Source organism: Zalophus californianus, chromosome 6, assembly GCF_009762305.2.
Source record: "Zalophus californianus isolate mZalCal1 chromosome 6, mZalCal1.pri.v2, whole genome shotgun sequence".
Taxonomy (NCBI): domain Eukaryota; kingdom Metazoa; phylum Chordata; class Mammalia; order Carnivora; family Otariidae; genus Zalophus; species Zalophus californianus.
In genome coordinates this window covers 4,605,752-4,623,705 of record NC_045600.1, presented here as the reverse complement: position 1 = coordinate 4,623,705, position 17,954 = coordinate 4,605,752, and the positions used below count along the sequence as shown (strand labels likewise).

The following is a 17,954-nucleotide window of genomic DNA, read 5'->3' as shown; positions in this document are numbered from 1 at the left end:
CCACTCCGTGTGATGGAACTCTAGACACCCCCCCCACTCCGTGTGATGGAACTCTAGACACCCCCCCACTCCGTGTGATGGAACTCTAGACACCCCCCCACTCCGTGTGATGGAACTCTAGACACCCCCCCACTCCGTGTGATGGAACTCTAGACACCCCCCACTCCGTGTGATGGAACTCTAGACACCCCCCCACTCCGTGTGATGGAACTCTAGACACCCCCCCACTCCGTGTGATGGAACTCTAGACACCCCCCCACTCCGTGTGATGGAACTCTAGACACCCCCCCACTCCGTGTGATGGAACTCTAGACACCCCCCCCACTCCGTGTGATGGAACTCTAGACACCCCCCCACTCCGTGTGATGGAACTCTAGACACCCCCCCACTCCGTGTGATGGAACTCTAGACACCCCCCCACTCCGTGTGATGGAACTCTAGACACCCCCCCCCACTCCGTGTGATGGAACTCTAGACACCCCCCCACTCCGTGTGATGGAACTCTAGACACCCCCCCACTCCGTGTGATGGAACTCTAGACACCCCCCCACTCCGTGTGATGGAACTCTAGACACCCCCCCCACTCCGTGTGATGGAACTCTAGACACCCCCCCACTCCGTGTGATGGAACTCTAGACACCCCCCCCACTCCGTGTGGCCAGGCCATCCCATCTTCGTAGGCTGCCTGGCTCTGTAGCCAAAGTCTGAGCAGGGCCCTCTGGGAACAAGAGCCCCTCGGAGCCCTGACTGTGGCTGGTTTTGGAGGCCATGGCAGGGCAGCTCTGTGAGGTCTGGAGGCTGTCCTAGGGGCGCCGCAGGCTCTGAGGTGATGATGTGGGGGCTAAAGTCCCGAATCTGAGAGGGCCCTCAGGGTCCCCAACCCTGCCACCCAGGGCCCGGCACTTCTGATTCCATTGACCCCAAGGAGCTAGAGCCAGGCAGGACCAGGCCAGGAAGAGGCCCCCCCCCACCCCCATTCACACAGCTGATGTGTGGGGCTCACGAGATTCGGGTTCCCTCTGGGAACACCTCTGAGTGTCTGCTGGGTGCCAGGGGCCACGTGTTTCTCCCTGCACCCTACCAGTTGCTCCCCAGCTCATTCAGGGTCGCTTCCTGTCTGGCCCGCGAGGACACGGCCCCCAGAGGGGAGCTGACTCCCAAGCCTCTCCCAGTTCCCTCTGCTTGAGGATAATGCTTCCTGGGGCACATTTCCTGGGGAGGGGGATTGGGCCAGCGCTGGGCTCTCCTGCAGAGGCAGGTCAAGTGCTGGGATGCTGGGAGCCCCTGCCGATGCCCACCCTCCTTGGGGTCCCCTGGCAAGAGGCAGACCCACCCTGGGTCTACAGGGAGCTGAGTGAGCCAGGCCACTTGAAGGCCTGCGCCCAGAACCGGCTAGTTTCCAGCAGGAAGGGCTTAGGACCTTGGAGGGAGCAGACATAAAGCCCCGTGAGGAGTGGCCTCCACCCTAGGCCTTGCAGAGCCCCACAAGTAGATTTTCAAGGACAGTGACGCTCGTGTGTCTGAGATAAGCAGGCTCCTGAAGAAAGGAGGCAGCAAGAGCAGGAACCAAGAGAAACACAAGAAGGAATGCCAGACCCTATCTGAACCGGCTGTGCCCATGTGTTCAGGGAGATAAAAGGCAAGCTAGAAAAGATCTCCAGGGAACAGGACACTGTTGCAGCGTAGGTTTGCGAGACAAACAGAACACCCAGGAATGGACAAATGGAAAACTACAAACCCAGTGGCTGTGTTTGGTGGCCACGTGGACAAAGCAGAGAGAACTCATGAAATGGAAGGCGAGTCACGTGGGCTGAGCTCAGGACATGCAGGAGGGAGGGCAGCAGGCCCAGAGGGTGTGGTGAGAGGGGCTGCCAGGGGTCTAAGGCAGTCCCAGGAAGAGAGGAAACAAAACTAAAAAAAGTTGAGAATTTTCCAGAACTGATGAAATACACCAATCCACAGATACAAGACTCCCTTTGAATTCCCAGGAAGGATAAATGCACAACCAGACACGCCTCAGGGAAACCGCAGACAACCAGAGGGACGATCTGAAGGGGCCGGAGAGCAGAAGGGCAGATTACCATCGGAGGAACAGCTCCCTACGGACGGACGGACGGACGGGCATCCCCACACCAAGAGGCGGCCAGGGACAGCGCCAACAGCATCTCCATGTGTGTGTGTTGGCGGGGGAAAGACCCCCCACTACCTCCCTTCCCCGTGAGAACACCCTTCACAATGGGGCCAAAGACGTTTCAGAGAAATGAGAGCTGCTCTGAAGGAGAGCCTCAGGAATCTCCAGGCAGAAGCCAAGTCTGAGAGCCGAGAAAGCGTTTCCCCTTCCAGAAACAGGAAGGGGAGCAGAAGGCACATTCTAGAAAGGGCAAGAATGCCTAGTGGGTTGAAACAGCGGAAGTGCTTGGCTGCTGCACAAGATGCTGGGGTGGGGGGGGGACGGGAGGGGGCGGCAGCCAGGGCCACACGTCCTCGTGGTCAAAAGGCCGTGGGGAGAAGAAACAACCCGGAGCCAAGTTCTTTCCACCGATGTCTTTTATTAATGAACAGAAGTACAGTACTAACTGAGACAAGGCATGCATCGCAGACAACAGGAGAGCAAGCCACAGAAACCGGGAGTTGGAGGGCCTCATTACGTCTGAGGTAGAGCGAGGTGGTGCCGGGGAGCGGGACACTGGGGGACGAGCACCGGCCCCACTCGGGACAGCGGACCACAGGAGAGCTGGGGTGGTGTATCGGTCACACGGCGAAAACAGTTTAAAAACATTTCACATCCCTCCACCCATTCCAGTTCCCCTCTTCGTGGACAGAGTTTCGGGTTCCCTGGTCACCGGCCCACTGGGGGTGTCTCCACAAGACACCGTCCTTCCCCTCCCAGGGGCAGGCTCCACTTGTCCTCCCCCGAAAAATAAAGGAGCTTTGTGTTGAAAACGCCAAGGCTGCCATCCAGGGAGCTGGAGGCCAAGTGCGTTAAGAAAGACCCTTTTTCTCTATAAAAATAGTTTCACTTTATAAAAGGGGGGAAATGCTCATCTCAGGTGGGGAAGGATGTTGGGGTGTGAAAAACGTTCCACCGCGGCGGGGCTGGGATGGGCAAGATGCTGTGGGGGGGGAGGGGGCCTCCTCTCAGGCCCGACTGGGTTGGGTGGAAGAGAGGGTCCTGGTTGGTGGGGGGGGGCTGGGGGGGACGGGTGACTCGGGGAGAGGCGCGCTGTGCCCTCGGGGCCCAGGTGGGGTGGGTGGCTGCGGCCTGCAGGCAGGTGCTCAGTTGAGCAAGGTTCCGTAGAGCTGGGCTTTCGTGAGGCTGTCCTTGCGGCTGAGCCCCGAGCCACCAGTCCGCGGGAAGGCTGGCTGGGGGCTGAGGCGGGCAGCGGGGTGCATCTCCGGGGAGGCCTCCATGGAGCTGGGCTCCAGGGAGTCCCTGGAACTGTGGGGGCTGTGCTCGGGCTCAGGGCTGCCGCCCGCCCCGCACAACTGCACCCCGAGCCTCTCCGCGTCCCCCTGGCTGGGCGCGTAGCCGGGCAGTGGGTCGGCTGCGCGGCCGGGGCTCAGGCTCAGGTCGCCGCCGGCCCGGAGGAAGCGGGGCTCTGCCAGGTGGCCCTGGGAGAGGTCGTCACCCTCCGAGAAGCTGTCGGCCTTGTAGGTGGCATAGAGGGGGCTGGCGCGGCCCTCGGCCTTCTTGCCCGGGCTGCCCCCACTGCCATAGTAGCGTTCCGAGAAGCTGCAGGGTGAGGCGCGGCCGGCAGTGGTGGCTGGGTAGGAGTAGGCGCCAATGTCCTCCACGCTCAGGGGCCGCCACTGGCCCCGCACGTCCTCCCCAGGGAGCCGGGCCGCCCCCGGCTTGGCCCGCAGGCTCCACAGGTTTGGGGGCATCAGGGCCTGCTGGGGGCCCGGGGAAGCCGGGAAGCGGAAGGGCTCAGTGGGGTACGGAGACATGGTCCGCGCAAACCCCGGGGCCACCTCGGCCTCGAGCGGCGCTGCCACGCTGGCCGTGGCTTTGGCGAAGCGCGGGCTGCCCTCGTAGGCAGCGGCGGGCGGCTTGCGGTCGAAGAGCTCGTCGCGGCTGTTCAGGTAGATGGCCTGCTGCGAGGCAGTGAGCGTGCTGGCCTGGGCGTGCTCCTTCTCCTCCGACGTGGCGCTGAAGCTGGAGTAGGAGCTGGACGTGGGCAGCGAGCCCGCATAGCCTGGGAAGGCCTCATGCTGGAAGCCTGCGGGGAAGGCGGCCGCCTCGGCCTCCTCCTCCTCCTCGGCTGCGCTGTCGGTGGAGTTGTGGGCCCGCAGGAAGCCCACGTCGGTCACGGGCGCGTCCACGCTGGGCCGCCGGGTGCGCCGCCGCTCCTCGGGGCAGTAGAGGGCCGTGTCGCTGCAGTAGATGTCCCCCTTGTAGGGGGGGCGTGGGCCCTGCTTCTCCATCCCATCCCGGAAGGCCAGGTCGCGGGCTGAGGCATCAGACAGGCGGGAGGACAGGGTGGTGGGGTCAGGCTTCTCCAGCACCTTGGCAATGACGCAGGTGGGGACACTGTCGGCATAGGCCGGACGGCAGAGCGGGGAGGGCAGGCTGCAGCCGTGCTTCTCCATGTGCAGGCTCACGCGCTCCTGGAAGTCGGAGGGCAGCTGGTCGGGTTGGGGGGGGACGGGAGGGCAGGGACAGGGGTAGCAGTCAGCCCAGCACCTGCCGCCCTGACCGTGACCAACAGATGCACACACGGAAGAAGAGGGACCTGCCCAGGGCTTCTCAAACTGCACCGGCGAGAGCCAGCACCCAGGACTCTATGTCACCAGCTCCTGAGACTCGCCTGAGGACCCTCGGTCACCTCTGTCTCCCCAGCCCACAACAACTGGGCCCGAAGAGCCCAGAGGGTGGAACCAGGGACTGCCTTGGGCCCTTCTCGGGGCTACAGCCCCCCTCATTTCCTCCCACCAAGAGGCTTACTTGCTCTCCCAGCCCCGAGGTCTGTCGGGGGCACCCCTGCTGGGTCATGAGGCCTGGATGCTCCTGAACAAGACAGACTCAGATGCAACACAGACTCAGGGCCAGGCGCCCAGCGGCTTCTGCACCAGCCCCTGGTGCCTCATGGGGCCGTCCCACTACTGTTTGATCTATTTTGTGAGTGTCTTAGGCATGGCCCAGGCCCAGGGGAGAGGGGACACGGAAGGCCAAGGTCTGGGTGAGGGCAGTGCGTGGAGCTGGGGCAGCCTGGCAGGGGTGGGGGGCCCTGGGGCCTTGGCTGAGTCACCCCCATGTTGGGCTCACTCTGCCCCATCAGTGCTCAGTGGACTGGGGGCTTGGAGCAGGGACAAGGAGCAGCCCCCCAGAGGAAACCAAGGGGAATGGGCAGGGTGTCCCAGCTGGACGAGGAGGTGTGTGTGTGGGGGGTGGCCCTCCACCATGTTCAGAAAACCCAGGATACTTGCAGGAGTGAGGAGGGACGGGGGCTCCAGGCTCACCCAGCGCCTTCCCCTCAAAGGGGAGAAGTGGCCTTGGGGTGGGACCTGTAGAAAAGGAGCCCCGAGTAGTCCTGGGGTGAGGGCTGGCCTCCCTGGGGCGGGGCTGACGTTACCTCGGACACCTTATGGACCCTGCCGTAGGTCTGGCTGCACTGCAGCAGCTGGGCCGCTAGATTGCAGTCCTTCCTATAGAGCTCCTACAAGACAAGAGAAGGCGTTTGGTGCAGGCTCGCCCCTCGCCAAGGTCCCTGCTGCCCGGCGCCCAGGGGCCAACGCGGAGACCAGGTGTGGGGGCAGCTGGCTGGGCAGGACCCTGTCTGGGCCTCAGGCGCTCGCCTGCACACCGGGGGCCTCGGTTCTGACCTGGAGCCGCTGGGGCAGAGAGGGCCCTGCCAGGCACTTCTGCTGCCGCCCCAGACGGGAACCTCCCACAAGGTGGGGGCGGTGGTGGAAGAAGGGCCTCCAGTGGCCCCTGAAGTCCCGGAGGCCCCAGGCGTGGAGACCATGCCTGGTCTTCCTGTCCCCCCCTCCCAAAGCTGAGAGTACCGGCACCAGCCAGTGATAAGGAACATGCCCGCGGCCCCTGCCTCCCCGTGTCTCAGACTTGCTCCGCACACCCCCCCTTCCTAAAGTGTGGCCTGCTTATGGGGGTGGTTGCAGGGCTGGGTGAGGGGCAGGGCGGGGAGGGGCAGAGGGCCTGTGTGACCCAAGGTCCAGGCAGGGACGGGCTCAGCCTCCTGAGCCGAAAACAGATGCAAACAGTAGGACTTGAGAGGATTTGCTTTCATCTTTGGAAAATCTCTGTTGCATGTGCCTGTGGTTGGGCCTTTCACTCCTGCCCTCCAGCTGGGGGTCCTCCGCCGTGAAGGCTCTGACAGTGAGGAATCTGGGGTCCACCAATGGGCCCCGAGACCCGCCTGCTCCCCCCAGTCTCAGCTCAACCAGGACCAGGTGTTCTGCAATGGAGACGGGCTATGGAAGGCATGGGCACTGCTGCCCCCTGCCCCCCCCCCCGTTCCTGGAGGCTCCCCGACCTCCACCATCTGTGCTGAAAGCTCGTGCCCCCAGCTTGGCCTGCCAAGTGGAGAGACACTGGGTCCCCAGCCTCCTCAATGTCTCGAGCGCCCTGGGAAGGGCACAGTTGGCCGAAAGCTGAGAATGGACCACCCGTGAGGTCCCAGACCCGCTGCCCCTGGCCTCAAGGGGCTGTGAGCACTGGCTGGCCAGCTCAGAGCCGCCACCACATCCCTCGCAGACCTCCAGCGCGGCCCCGGGCCCTGTGCGGGGCCTCCCCCTCCTCTGCCCGCACTCCTCTGCCTCCTCACTGCACCTGCACGCTGATCTCCGCCCTCAACTCCAGACCCTGCCGTCGGGGCATGCCCTGCAGCTGTCCGGTGCCGGGTCCAGCCCCACCCCTGCTCCTCCCCAGGCACACACCCCCCGGCCCAGGAGACGGCAGGTTGCTTCTTTCCTTTGGGCTCTGAACCCTGCAGTTGGGTTGGACCCTTCTCTTCTCCCACACCCCATGTCCAAAATCCCCGTTAATGCCGTGGGTTCCATCTTCGAACCCAAACCTGAGCCCTTGTCCTGTCTGTTCTCGGTGAGCCCAGAAAAGCGTAGCTCCAGTCATGTTACTCCTCTCTCCAGGAACCTTCCGTAGCTCCCTACTTCATTCAGAATAAAACCCAGATTCCTAGAGGATCCTGCACCGCGTGGTCTCTTGCTCTGTTTCTGACCTCAGCCCTTGCCCTACCCCCCCCCCCGCGCCGCCCCCAGGAGGCCCCTCTGCTGTTCTTGCAGGCCCTCCTCTGCCACTCCGGTTCTTTTCATCAGAAGGAAGGCTCTTCCCCAGGTGCCTGTGGCCACCTCTCTGGCCACTTTCAGGTCTTGATCTAGCAGTCTCTTCCGGAAGCACCCGAGTGACTCCCCGGCACCGTTTGCCGTGTTGTTTCCCCTGCAGCACTCAGCACTTCTAACATGCTGTGCGGGTTGCGTATCTATCTTGTTTGCTGTCTTTCCCGCTCAGGCGTAAACTCCACGTGGGCGGGGAGGGGTTTTGCCCGTCCACACCATAATCTCACAGCCTCAGTGGGCCTGGCAAGAAGCAGACACTCCTTAGTGAATGTGTGGTCAGCTGTCAGGGGTCCTTGAGTGGGGCTGGGCCCATCTCATGGGGCCCTTGAAACCAGAGCATCCACATGGCTCTGATGCCCACAGGGGCTGGCTGGGGCAGGAGCAAGCATGCCCCAAACCTGGGGTCAGGAAGCACCGCCTTGAATGGGATAATATGGCCCAGGGGTTGCTATCTCAAGCCGTGTTTCCTTCCAGCAGAGGGTCTTCCTGAATACCCTTGGCAGTGTATCTCTGGCGAGGTGGCCCTGTCCTTCCACCTGGCCTGTACCAGCCCCTGAAGCCTGGAGGCCACGGGGCCTGGGCCCCCAGGGTCACGGTGGTCCAACACTCACATTGTCCTCCGACAGCTTGTCGATGGTCACCTTGGCCTCCAGCAGGTGGCTGTTGAGGGCAACAATCTCGTGGCTCAGCGCTCGCTTCTCTTCCTCATAGTGCTGGCCCTGGGGCGAGGGACGGGGGGTATGGGAAGGAGCCGATCAGGGGTCAGCCAAGGCCTGGGCCTCAAGCCCAGTTGCTCTACAGGCCTCCCGGGTGCCCTCTTGCAGTCGATAACGATGAGGTGTTTGCAAGGCCAAGGAAGGTGGGGTCAGGAGCACAGACCAGCAGGTTCAAATCCACCTGTGTTCCAGCACGGACGAGCCAGACCGCCTTGGGCAAGTCACTGGCTCCCTGAGCCTCTTGCTCATCCACACCACGGGGACAGTAATGCCTACCTCCTGAGTCTGCACTCAGCACAAAGTCTGGCCCCTCTCCCTGCACCCCACCTCCTCCTGCCTTGAGCCTGTCCTCTTTCAGCCTCCGCCTGAGCTCAGAAAGGCAAGGGCCCTTGTCCAGGGTCCCAAGCCGAGCTGTCTCTGCTCCGAAAGACTCTAAGACAGCAGGTGTTGAAGGCCCATTTGTGATTTTCAGAAACAAAACAAGCCCGGAACCTACTAGAAGGAGAGGGAACTCCTCTCGGAGAGGGAAGGTGCCAGATCCCGCCCAGCCCCACCCGGACACACCCGCCATACGGGACCAGGAGGCCTCCAGCACCATCCCCCAGGCAGCAGCGGGGTGGTGGCCCTCACCATGCGGTACAGTTTGTCCTCCAGCTCCTGGTTGATCCTCTGCAGCGCCATGTAGTTGCTCTGAATCCTGGAACAATGGGGTGGCTGCGGTGCCCGGCCCGACCCTCCCAGGACCCCTACAGCCACCCGGCGGGCAGGGCAGGGCTGAACACAGGCCGCCTGAGCCCGCCCACGGGTCCCACCCTGGTCTGCCTGCTCCTCCGCACTCAGCAAAGTGAGTGCGGAGGAGCCTTTCCTGGGCCCGGGTCGAGGACCCCATGGAGATGGAAAGGGAAGGCCTCTACTCCCAAGCAACTCTGTCCGGTCCTTGCTCAGAGCCAGTTTCACTCACATTTACTCACTCAGTCTCGAGGTTAGCAGGGCAGACTTAGGACTGGCCGCGCGGTGGGCCCCAGACTGAGTGCTGGAGACACATGCTGGCTAAACCCGGGCTCCCCCAGGAAGAAGGGGGAAGGCGGGAACAGATGTTGGGTGGGAATCAGGAGCCGTGTTCCCACTACATGTGGTGTGCTGGTGGAAGACGATTTGGGACAGCGTGCGTCCTCTCGACAACCTGGGTGCGGTGTCACTGTGTGCCCCCGCCCAGTCTTAGCAGTGGGGAAACTGAGGCTGGAGATGCTTCAAGCAGTAAGTGGCAGAGGCGAGACCTTAACCGAGGTCTGACTGCGTGGCCTAAGCTTGGTTCCAACGCAACTAGATGGGGGAGGGGTTGCTGGGGGGGGAGGGGACAAACGGCCCTCCTGGCAGATCCCGGCCGGGAGAGCAGTAGCCTATGCGCCCTCAGTTTAAAACAAACCGAGCCAGGGGCAAACTGTGTGTTCTCTTTGCATCTTCCTAAAGGCTGGAAAGTGTGTAAGACATAGGAAAATGTCTTCAATATGCAAAACCAAGTTTTTAGAAAAGTTTGGTTTTTAAGGGAGTAACTACTCAGGGTCCAGCACACCTTGCCCCACACTTCGCTTGCTGCCACGCTGCTCAAGGGAACGGTCCCTAAACACCGGTTCGTCTCCGGGGCTAGACATCGCTTTTCCTATCAGGGACCCAGGGAACAGTGGTTGGGGCCCCGGTGGGCCAGGAGGGGTCTGGAGATGGCTGCACGTGTGTCATGCCGCTGTCCCGGCAAGAATATATGGGAGGAATGAACAGAGGATGGAGAGGTGCCTGGGAAGAGCCTGTCCTGCCAGGACCTACAGCCAGAGTCAAATCCCGACCCAGCCGCTCTTGGCACAAGGAGCTTGCCCTCCCTGAGCCCTGGACTTGGCGTCGGTGAACGGGGTCCACAGCCCCCCAGGGGAGGGGGGCAGGCAGGGTTCCACTGACGGCCAACCCCGGGCCCCGCCCCCCCACCCCCCTCACCCCCCCCCCCCCCCCCCCACCCCCGTACCTGCGCAGCTTCTCCGTGACCTTCTCGAGCTCCTCCTGTGCGCGCCGCAGCTCGATCTCCAGGTAGTGGCGCGTGGAGTCGAACTCGGTCTCGAGCTTCTCGAGCTTGTGCGTGGTGTAGGACAGCCGCTTGCGCAGCTCGCCCTTCTGCTCCTGCAGCGCGCTGCAACGACACGCGGCAGCGGGCCGGGCCGCGGCGCTGAGCGCGGGAAACGGAGCCCGAGCGGGCCAGCCGCCGCGCCGTGGGTGCGCAGCGTGTGCGCCCGGCCGCACGGACACACGCGAGAGCGCACGCGCGCGCGCACCGGACACCCCTCCCCGGGCGGCTCCCAGCCCCTGGGGGGAGGGCGGGGGGGGGGTCAGAGAGTCGGTCCTTCAGCCTGAAGCGGCGCCCCGCCCTCAGTAAATCCCTCCGCAGTCCCCCCGGAGGAGGGACGCTGGCCCCCGAACCTGGCGAGTGTTTGGGGCGGCTTAAAGGACCCTGGTTTGAGGAGCGCTCGTCAGTCCCCCCCCCCCCGCCCCCGGGTCTCCGACTCGGGGCCGCCCTCCGGATGGCACAGTTTGCAGGCCCCCCCCCCTCCCCGCTTTGGCTCCTGCACTGCGCCCGGCTGCGGAAGCTCCTCTCCTCCCCGGATTGGCTGGGTGACCTTCGGGCCGGGGAGAGGATGTGTGCCCCATGCCCAGGCAGCCTCCGCCACAGTGGCCAGCGAGCTGTGCACAGCTTCGGAAACTCTGAACAGCCCTGGCCTGCCCGCGGCCCCCCTTCCTCCAGGAAGCTTTCCAGAGCCCCAGCCCCAGCTCTTGAGGCTCCATTTTCTCCACTGACCGTGGGCTCCTCTAGCACTCCAGGACGCTGAGCCCCCAGCCCCAGGAAACAGAGACACCGGATAATGGCCCACTGTCCGCACGCCCTCATTTCTACAATCAGGCCAAAGGCAGGAGGAGCAAGTATGGTGACCGCCCCCAGTATGGTGACCGTGAACTCCACCCGGGCAAGGGCCACACCCTCCTGTGGACAGCCACCCCGCACCGGAGTGAAGCGTGTAGATACTCCCAAACACGCACTGACCTATGCACGGCCCCCTTTCCAGGCTGAGCTCGAAGGGCCTCCTCTCTAAGAGTGCGGCCAAGAGCGCGGACTTCCTGCAGGCCAGGGGCTGCCTGGTGGGTGCGGGGCACCAGTTGTGCCTGCTGGGTGTCAGGCACGAGCAGAGCTAGGATTCCAGCTCCGTTCGGGACGCCCCTGGGCTCCAGTAACAACGAAACCCACGCAGGGTGGTGCAGCCCACAGGTGAACTCTAGCCTGGCATCACCGGGTGGCCAGGGCCGCTGCTGTCACACAAACTTGCTGCTGGTCCCCGCCGCCACGGGCCCCCAGGCTGCCCACGATCAGGCCTCAGCTTCCCCCTGGAAAGAGTGGACTGCCCCCATCTTGCCCGGGGGACACAAAGCCCAGGTTCTGGGAAAAATTCTGCCCAGAGAGGTTCCCCGGGTCCGAGGTGGGGGGAGGGGGGCAAGCGGGCCCACTGTTTGCTGGAACAAGTGCACACCCCCAGGGGACAATCTAGAGCCAACACCCCTTTGGATGGTCATTTTCAGTGCGTTTGCTGGGGACCCGGGGAAGAGGAGTAGAGACAGCACCTGCTGGAGACTGTTGCAGGGGAGTGGGAGGGGAGTCCCCAGGTGTCCCGCTGAAAACCGCGGGAGGCAGAGCTTGGGAACCCTGACTCTGCCCAGAGGTGTTGTGGGACCTTGAGCAAGAGCCCATGTTCTCAGGACCTCCGAGACCCAAACCGGAGTCAGGGTTCTAGGGAGCAGGCAGTCTCCCGTCTCCGGCCCAGCGTGTAAGCCACTCATGTTACCACGGGCGCACACCCAACAGATCTAAATTAAATATTCCTGGATTCCTGCCCACATCTACATCATTTTTTTAAAAACAAATAAAAATAAAAAGTTGCCTACGTTTCGAGAACCTCAGAGAAGGGTGGGGCAGGTCCCCACGGGGGGTCAGACTCCAAGGAGGAAGCAGAGCCTTAATCCAGGAGAGCCCTGCAGCACAGTGCCCACCGCTGCCCACACAGGTCTGGCTGCCTCCTCCAGGCAGCATGCCGGACTGCCCCACCCTGCAGCTACAGATCCCAGAGGGTCCTTGGCCCCAGCTCTTCTCCCCAGCGGGGTGGTGAGCTTCTCAGCTTCTTAGGGACTCTCGCATGTCAGCCAGGGCCCCCCTGCAGGCACAGTGTCGGGGGAGGGGGTGGGGCAGCAGCCCCTGAAGTCAATTGTCCTGTGGGGGCTGCAGGTCCACCCACAGCCCTCTGTCACAAGGTACGGGTGGGGTCTGCACCCTCGGGAAAAGATGAGAGCATCGTCCATCTACCCGTGTGACCACTTGAGTGGCCACCCCCTGCCACCCAGAGCCAGTGACCTTCCCTCCCAACCATGGCCACCCACCTGCAGCCACAGCACAGACCCTGCCATCATGCAGACCGCCCAGTCCTGATGTGACCCAGCCAAACGTCGAAACACACCACACATGGAGCACCTCCCCGGCCCCACATGCTTCCATCCCCAGCCCCGGCCTCTCTCTGGCCCACTCCCCCACGTCCAGCCACCCACGGCCCACGGGCACCTGACACTCTGTGCATTCAATGCTGCCCCATCCCTGCCCTCTGCGGTCCCCACCCCTGAGAAGGGCACAGTTACCCTCAGTCCCCAGTCAGACTCCGAGTGGCCGTGGTGACCCCTCCTTGCCCCTTGCCCCTCCTGGTGATCAGCTACTCAGAAGCTTTGGACACGTCCCCTCCTTGGCCTGGTCCAGGAAGGTCCCGGGCTGGGCATCCGGGGGCCTGCGGTCACCTGGGGGGTGCCCCCATCGCTGCCAGGGCTGGCCCCTCCCCGGGCATCAACCTGAGCCCTGCCTGACCTCCGCCTCGGTCTCCATGTCTGTAAAGCTGGGGTGTGGGCACCCACACACGGGGCGCTAGGGCCGTCGTGTGGTCCGTGCCCTGCCCCGGCTCATCAGAACCACCGGGAGATGATGCTAGAGGCCAGGGCCGTGTGGACGTGGGACTCTGGGGAGATCGCCCGGGGCCCGGGGCCTCTGCTTCTCCCTGAGCAAGGAGTCGACTTAGGAGGCTCTGGCGTCTGGAAACAGCCCCTCAACAGAAGCACAGGGAGGGTGTGGGAGTCCTTTGTGACCAGACCAGCCAGTGCCAGGCCCTCGGTAAGGGCCACGCTCCCAGGCCGGGTGCTCAGGAAACCCTACTCAGACTGTAGCCTGGTGAAGTCACCTTGCTTTGCCCTGGGTCTTGGTGAATCAAATCAGGACGTGCACCTAACCTGACGGGGTGTGTGGGGGTGAGGAGGTGTTTTCCAGTTCCTTCCTGGCCCATGGGAAGCCCCTGGACGTGTGTTCCCGCCTCCCCGAGAAGAACGATGAGCTTAGGAGGGCAGGCCTCGTCCCGGGGCAGACCCCCCGCCTCCCGCCCCGCCTTCTACCAGGAGCCCTCCCTGGACACTCAGGGGAGGCTTGAGCCCCAGGACAGAGCCCTCAGCTAGGGCCGGGGGGTGCGGGCAGTGGGTGGGGCGTCGAGGGCCTTGGCTCTGAGAAGGATGGTGCAGGAAGGTGTGGTGAGGCCGTGCTGGGGGCCCTTCCCCATCGGTCTTGGGCGAGGTGACGCAGACAAGGGAGGGATGTCTGGGGACAGACGCAGAGACACCAAGGAACCGGGGAGACAACAGGTGTGTTACCTGTCCCAGAGCGAGGGCGAGGACCTGGCCAGCCGGCCCTGCAGGATGCGGGGCTGCCCGAGGCACGAGGGCACCCAGGGACTGCGCAGCCTGTGGGTGAAGAGGACAGAGCTGCTCAGCGTGGGGTTGGGGGCGGGGGCGGGGCCGCCGTGGGCACAGACCGGGAGAGGGGGGTGTACAACCCGCCCCCACCAGGCAGCAGAGCTCCTTCTGGTCAGCAAGGTGTCAGGGTGCAGGTGCGGGAACTGGGGGCGGGGCAAGCTGGTGCACCTGCCAGCTCTGGGTGCCTGAGCCCAGCGGTGGTACTGTGTCCCACCACTGGCAGGCCTGCCTCGAGGTCTCAGCCTCAGAGAAGAGTCATGGGGGCAGGGTCCCCACAGCTCTGGGCTCCCATCTGGCAGGACCCATTGGCTGGAGATCCCAGAAGGCAAGGAGCGTGGAGGGACAGTTGACGCCAGGCCCCACCTGTGCTGGGCGGCTGTGACGGGCTCACACGTCTAGACAGGGGAGGGAGGGGCAGAGGGACCTAGCAGAAGTTAGGGGTCCAGGGCAGGGCCCCCTTCACCCTCCCTGGGGCCCCTTCTCACCGAACTCTGTCTGTGGCCTGTCTGGGCCGGGCTTGGGGGGCGGGGAGCGGGATCGGCTGGATGGATGTGGGAGGGGGCCCAGGTCTGCCCTGCCCTTCTTCGGTGCCACCCTGCGGGGGGCACCAGGACATTCATCAGAGCCCCAGCCAAGTGCGCTTGGGAGCGCTCTCCCCCACTGTCCCCCGCAGTCTCTCCAGGGACCCTCTGGTGGCCTCCCCGGCCCCAGAGCCAGAGCGGAGATCTGATGAGAGGATGCAGCCCCGGAAATCAGACTTCCAAAAACCGCTTAGAGGCACGGGTATTGAGAAAGCAGTATAATCCCATTTAAAAAGATCTGTATATCGACAGCCACGAAGAGTGAGGTAGGGAAAGAAGTGTTAGTGTTGTCATGGGTGGGTGGTGGGGTTCTGGGTAATTTGAAAATTTTCTTCTATACTTTCCTAGATTTGTCATATTTCCTATAGTGATGAGAAATCAGAAAAAAAATTTACTAAGGATCAAATTTTGCACCCCCCCCCCCAAAGACTTGACAGGTCGAGGGGGAATCGGGGAAGCTCTCAGCCCTGGGCTGTGCCCTGCACACTGGTCGCCACTTCCGGGAGCCCCCGTGTCCCCCTCTGTAAGATGGGCTGCCCTTGACCCTGGTCTCCTGAGCTGGGGCCCCAGCACGCTGTGGAGGATGGGTGGTGGGCAGGGCACCGGCTGGGTCTCTGGGTGGACGGGACTTTGAAATTCCAGCCCCGGTGTCCACCCTTGGCCGATGACCCCAATGCTGTCGAGTGAACAGAGCAGGGGCAGGACGGGCCGGTGCCCTTGGGAGCATCCAGAAACTGCCAGTCTGCCCTGGGTGCCTGGACCACAGCCCATCCTGTGGGAGTCCCCCTCCCGGCCCTCAGCCAGTCCTCACTCCACAAGGGCCCCTCCACAGGGGGGGCTCCTGGCAGGTGAGTTTTCAGAAGAGCAGCAGGAGGCTGGGGCCTGGGGGGAAACTGAGGCCCAGGGAAGGGGCAGGGCTTGCCTGGAGGCCCAGCAAGTAGGGGGCATAGCTGTGGCTTGACCCAGACACTGCTTCTGGTCACACACAGGGCATTTTTTTTGCTGACAGCCTACTCTTGTTCTGACACAAAGGCTCATTCCCAGCCTGAGGCTGGGGAGTGCCCCTATCCTGGAGATGAGAAAACGGGAGTCCAGAGAGGCTAAGCAACTCTCCCAAGATCACACAGCAAGCCTGTGGTGAGGAGGAGATGAGACCCAGATCTTCTGGCCTCTCCTGGGGCGGCCACCCCCTCCGGGGGCATCTGTGCCAAAGGACAGGACGGCAGTGGGGAGGGAGGGCCCCCGCCCCCTGCCCCCCCCCCCCCCCCCCCCCCGCCACAGGCCTGCCCAAGTGTTTAAGCAGAGAGACAGCGGAGGAGGGAATTACCTGCCTCCCACTGGGCTCTCCTGGCCGGCTGCTGGCTGCCATCAGGGCCACTGACTGCCCCAGTGGGGGCTGGCATAGCAGAGCCGTGGCCCTGTCACAGTGTCACCCCTCGCTGGGCCAAAAGCAAAGCCACTTTCCCATCCTTGCTGGCTGAAGGGCCTGGTGACTGCTGGGCAGACAGATGGACAGAGGGTTGGCCCAGGCTGCCAAAGCTGACCTGCCCTGAGCCCTGGGGCCTTGGTGATCCCGGCTCCCCTCGTGGCCAGGGGGGTGTCCTCGGGGGGGCACAACTGCCACCTGACCCTGGGGGGGGCAGGCAGCTGGGAGGGGCAGGACGTCTGCGTGCTCAGGGAGCTGGTGGGGAGACCAGCCTGGCCTGCTCTGAGGGGCCGAGGGGCCGAAGGGATGGGGCGGAGAAGCGGACACCGGGAGCGCCGGGCACTTCTCCCAGCTCACCTCATCACCCGCACCCCCCTCCCCGTCATGCAGGTGGAGATGGCTGTGGCCACCTGTGGCTGCCTCTGACTAGCCCAGGGGAGGGAGGGGAGGAAGGGGCTTCCAGCCACACCTGAGCGCCCCCCCCCCCCCCGCACACCAGGCCCCCTTCCTCCTCTCCCTGCAGGGGAAAGGACCACCGCCCTCTCCGTTCCTGTCTGATCCCCCAAACGCGGCCACACTCACACCCACCATCCAGGCAGTTGTCCATGCTGTTCCCTCTTCTGGAATGTCCTAGCTCCCCATCTCTAAGTCCTCAGACCCTCTTTTTTCTTGCGAGGCTCTGTTCAAATGCCACCTCTTCTGGGAAGCCTTCCTTGGTTCCTGCTCACTGAAGGTTCCCTCTCTTTCCTCCTCTGTCCCCATCAGACTGCGGACTGCCTCCTGATGCCCTTCCTCCATCCCTCGGGGCCTCCTGGGGCCCGGGGTTTGCCCTCTCTGTTCCCCTTGATGTCTGTGGCACCGGGTGCCACGCTGGGCATGGGGAGGAAGGGCGTGTGAGCTCCGGGAGCCCTGGGGTGCCGGAAGGAAATCCTTCCCCGCTCCGAGGTGTTGACCAGGTTAGTGGGTCGGGTGCACCCGGTGGGCCGGCAGCGGCGCCTGTCCGTGGGGGGCTGAAGTCTTTGTGGGGACGAGGCGGGCTGGGCGGGGGGCCGACGGAGGGCGTGCTGGCGGAAGGAGCCGTGGGGCCTGCCGGCTCCCAGACGCTGCGAGTCTCCGGGCCCCGGTGTCCCAGCGGCGCGCCCCCACAGGACAGCCTGTCTTCTCGGCTCGTGGCGCGCGGGCCCCACCCGGCAGTCATGCTCCAGCAAACCCCAAACTGCTTGTCATTGCTCACATGCTGCAGGCAGCTTCTCATCTTGGTGCCTTTGTCCCCATGTCCCCTCTGCCCGGAACGTACGAACTCCCTCCTGCTCTGGGTTAACTCCTCCACATCCAGGGCCTGATGTCAGGGGGGGCCCCCCCGACACCCCGGCTGCACCAGCCCAGGCGGCCCCCGGGGCAGGGATCGGTCGCCGCTCACAGGTGCGGGGCGCACTACAGGGGCTGAGTCGGCTTCTCGGGTATCACTGAGCAGCGGTGCCTGGGGCTCCCGCACCCCCCCACGCCCCGTTCTCCAGCATTCCAGTCTCCCCCCAGCAGCCCGATGGCATGCCAGGAAACCCAGTCACACCATGTGCCACCTCTGGTCAAAATTCCCCCACACGTGCCCATCCCAAGTCTCTGTCCCCCGGGACTCTCCATTGCTCTGCCCCTCCCCGTGCCGGTCCCCTCCATCACCCTGAGCCCCTTCCTTCCCACCTCAGGGCCTTGGTGCTTGCTGCTCCCTCGGCCAGGGACATGCTTTCCCAACTCTTTCCAGGCCGCCCCTCCTCTTGCTCAGGCCCCGGCCCCTGGCACAGCCTGCCGTCCCCGCTCCGTCTCACTCCTGAGAGGGCAGCACCCTGCTGCCCTGCCTGCTGTTCCGCGGGACTCGCCCTCCCCGTTCAACCTGCCGTCCTTAGCGCCAGGCCCAGCCGCTCCCAGTTAGGCCTCCAGGGGGCTCGTTGGGACCACTGTGTGAAGCCCACAGGATGTCCCGCCGGACCCGGAAACAGGTCCCCACAGAAGGCCTGGTGCCACGTGCCTTCCCCAGGAGGAGCCAGAGACAGTCCC

At 63.9% G+C, this 17,954-nt stretch overlaps 1 protein-coding gene across 9 annotated transcripts in view; it reads right to left on the bottom strand.

The window, feature by feature from the left end:
* Positions 1 to 2,495: 2,495 nt before the first annotated feature.
* BEGAIN (brain enriched guanylate kinase associated) overlaps positions 2,496 to 17,954 on the bottom strand; it is a 45,388-nt gene continuing 29,929 nt past the window's right edge. For 5 of the 9 annotated variants that reach the window (XM_035728250.1, XM_035728245.1, XM_035728249.1 and 2 more), the window contains 6 exons: positions 13,794 to 13,883; positions 10,045 to 10,206; positions 8,661 to 8,727; positions 7,926 to 8,033; positions 5,574 to 5,657; positions 2,496 to 4,626 (listed from right to left, as the gene is read on the bottom strand). In XM_035728250.1, the coding sequence (XP_035584143.1) occupies positions 3,277 to 4,626; positions 5,574 to 5,657; positions 7,926 to 8,033; positions 8,661 to 8,727; positions 10,045 to 10,206; positions 13,794 to 13,883 (1,861 nt within the window). In that variant the 3' untranslated portion in view covers positions 2,496 to 3,276. Of the gene's footprint in view, positions 4,627 to 5,573; positions 5,658 to 7,925; positions 8,034 to 8,660; positions 8,728 to 10,044; positions 10,207 to 12,005; positions 13,055 to 13,793; positions 13,884 to 17,954 lie in introns of those variants that run through there. The other 4 variants (XM_035728251.1, XM_035728252.1, XM_035728247.1 and 1 more) reach the window with 3 other exon arrangements.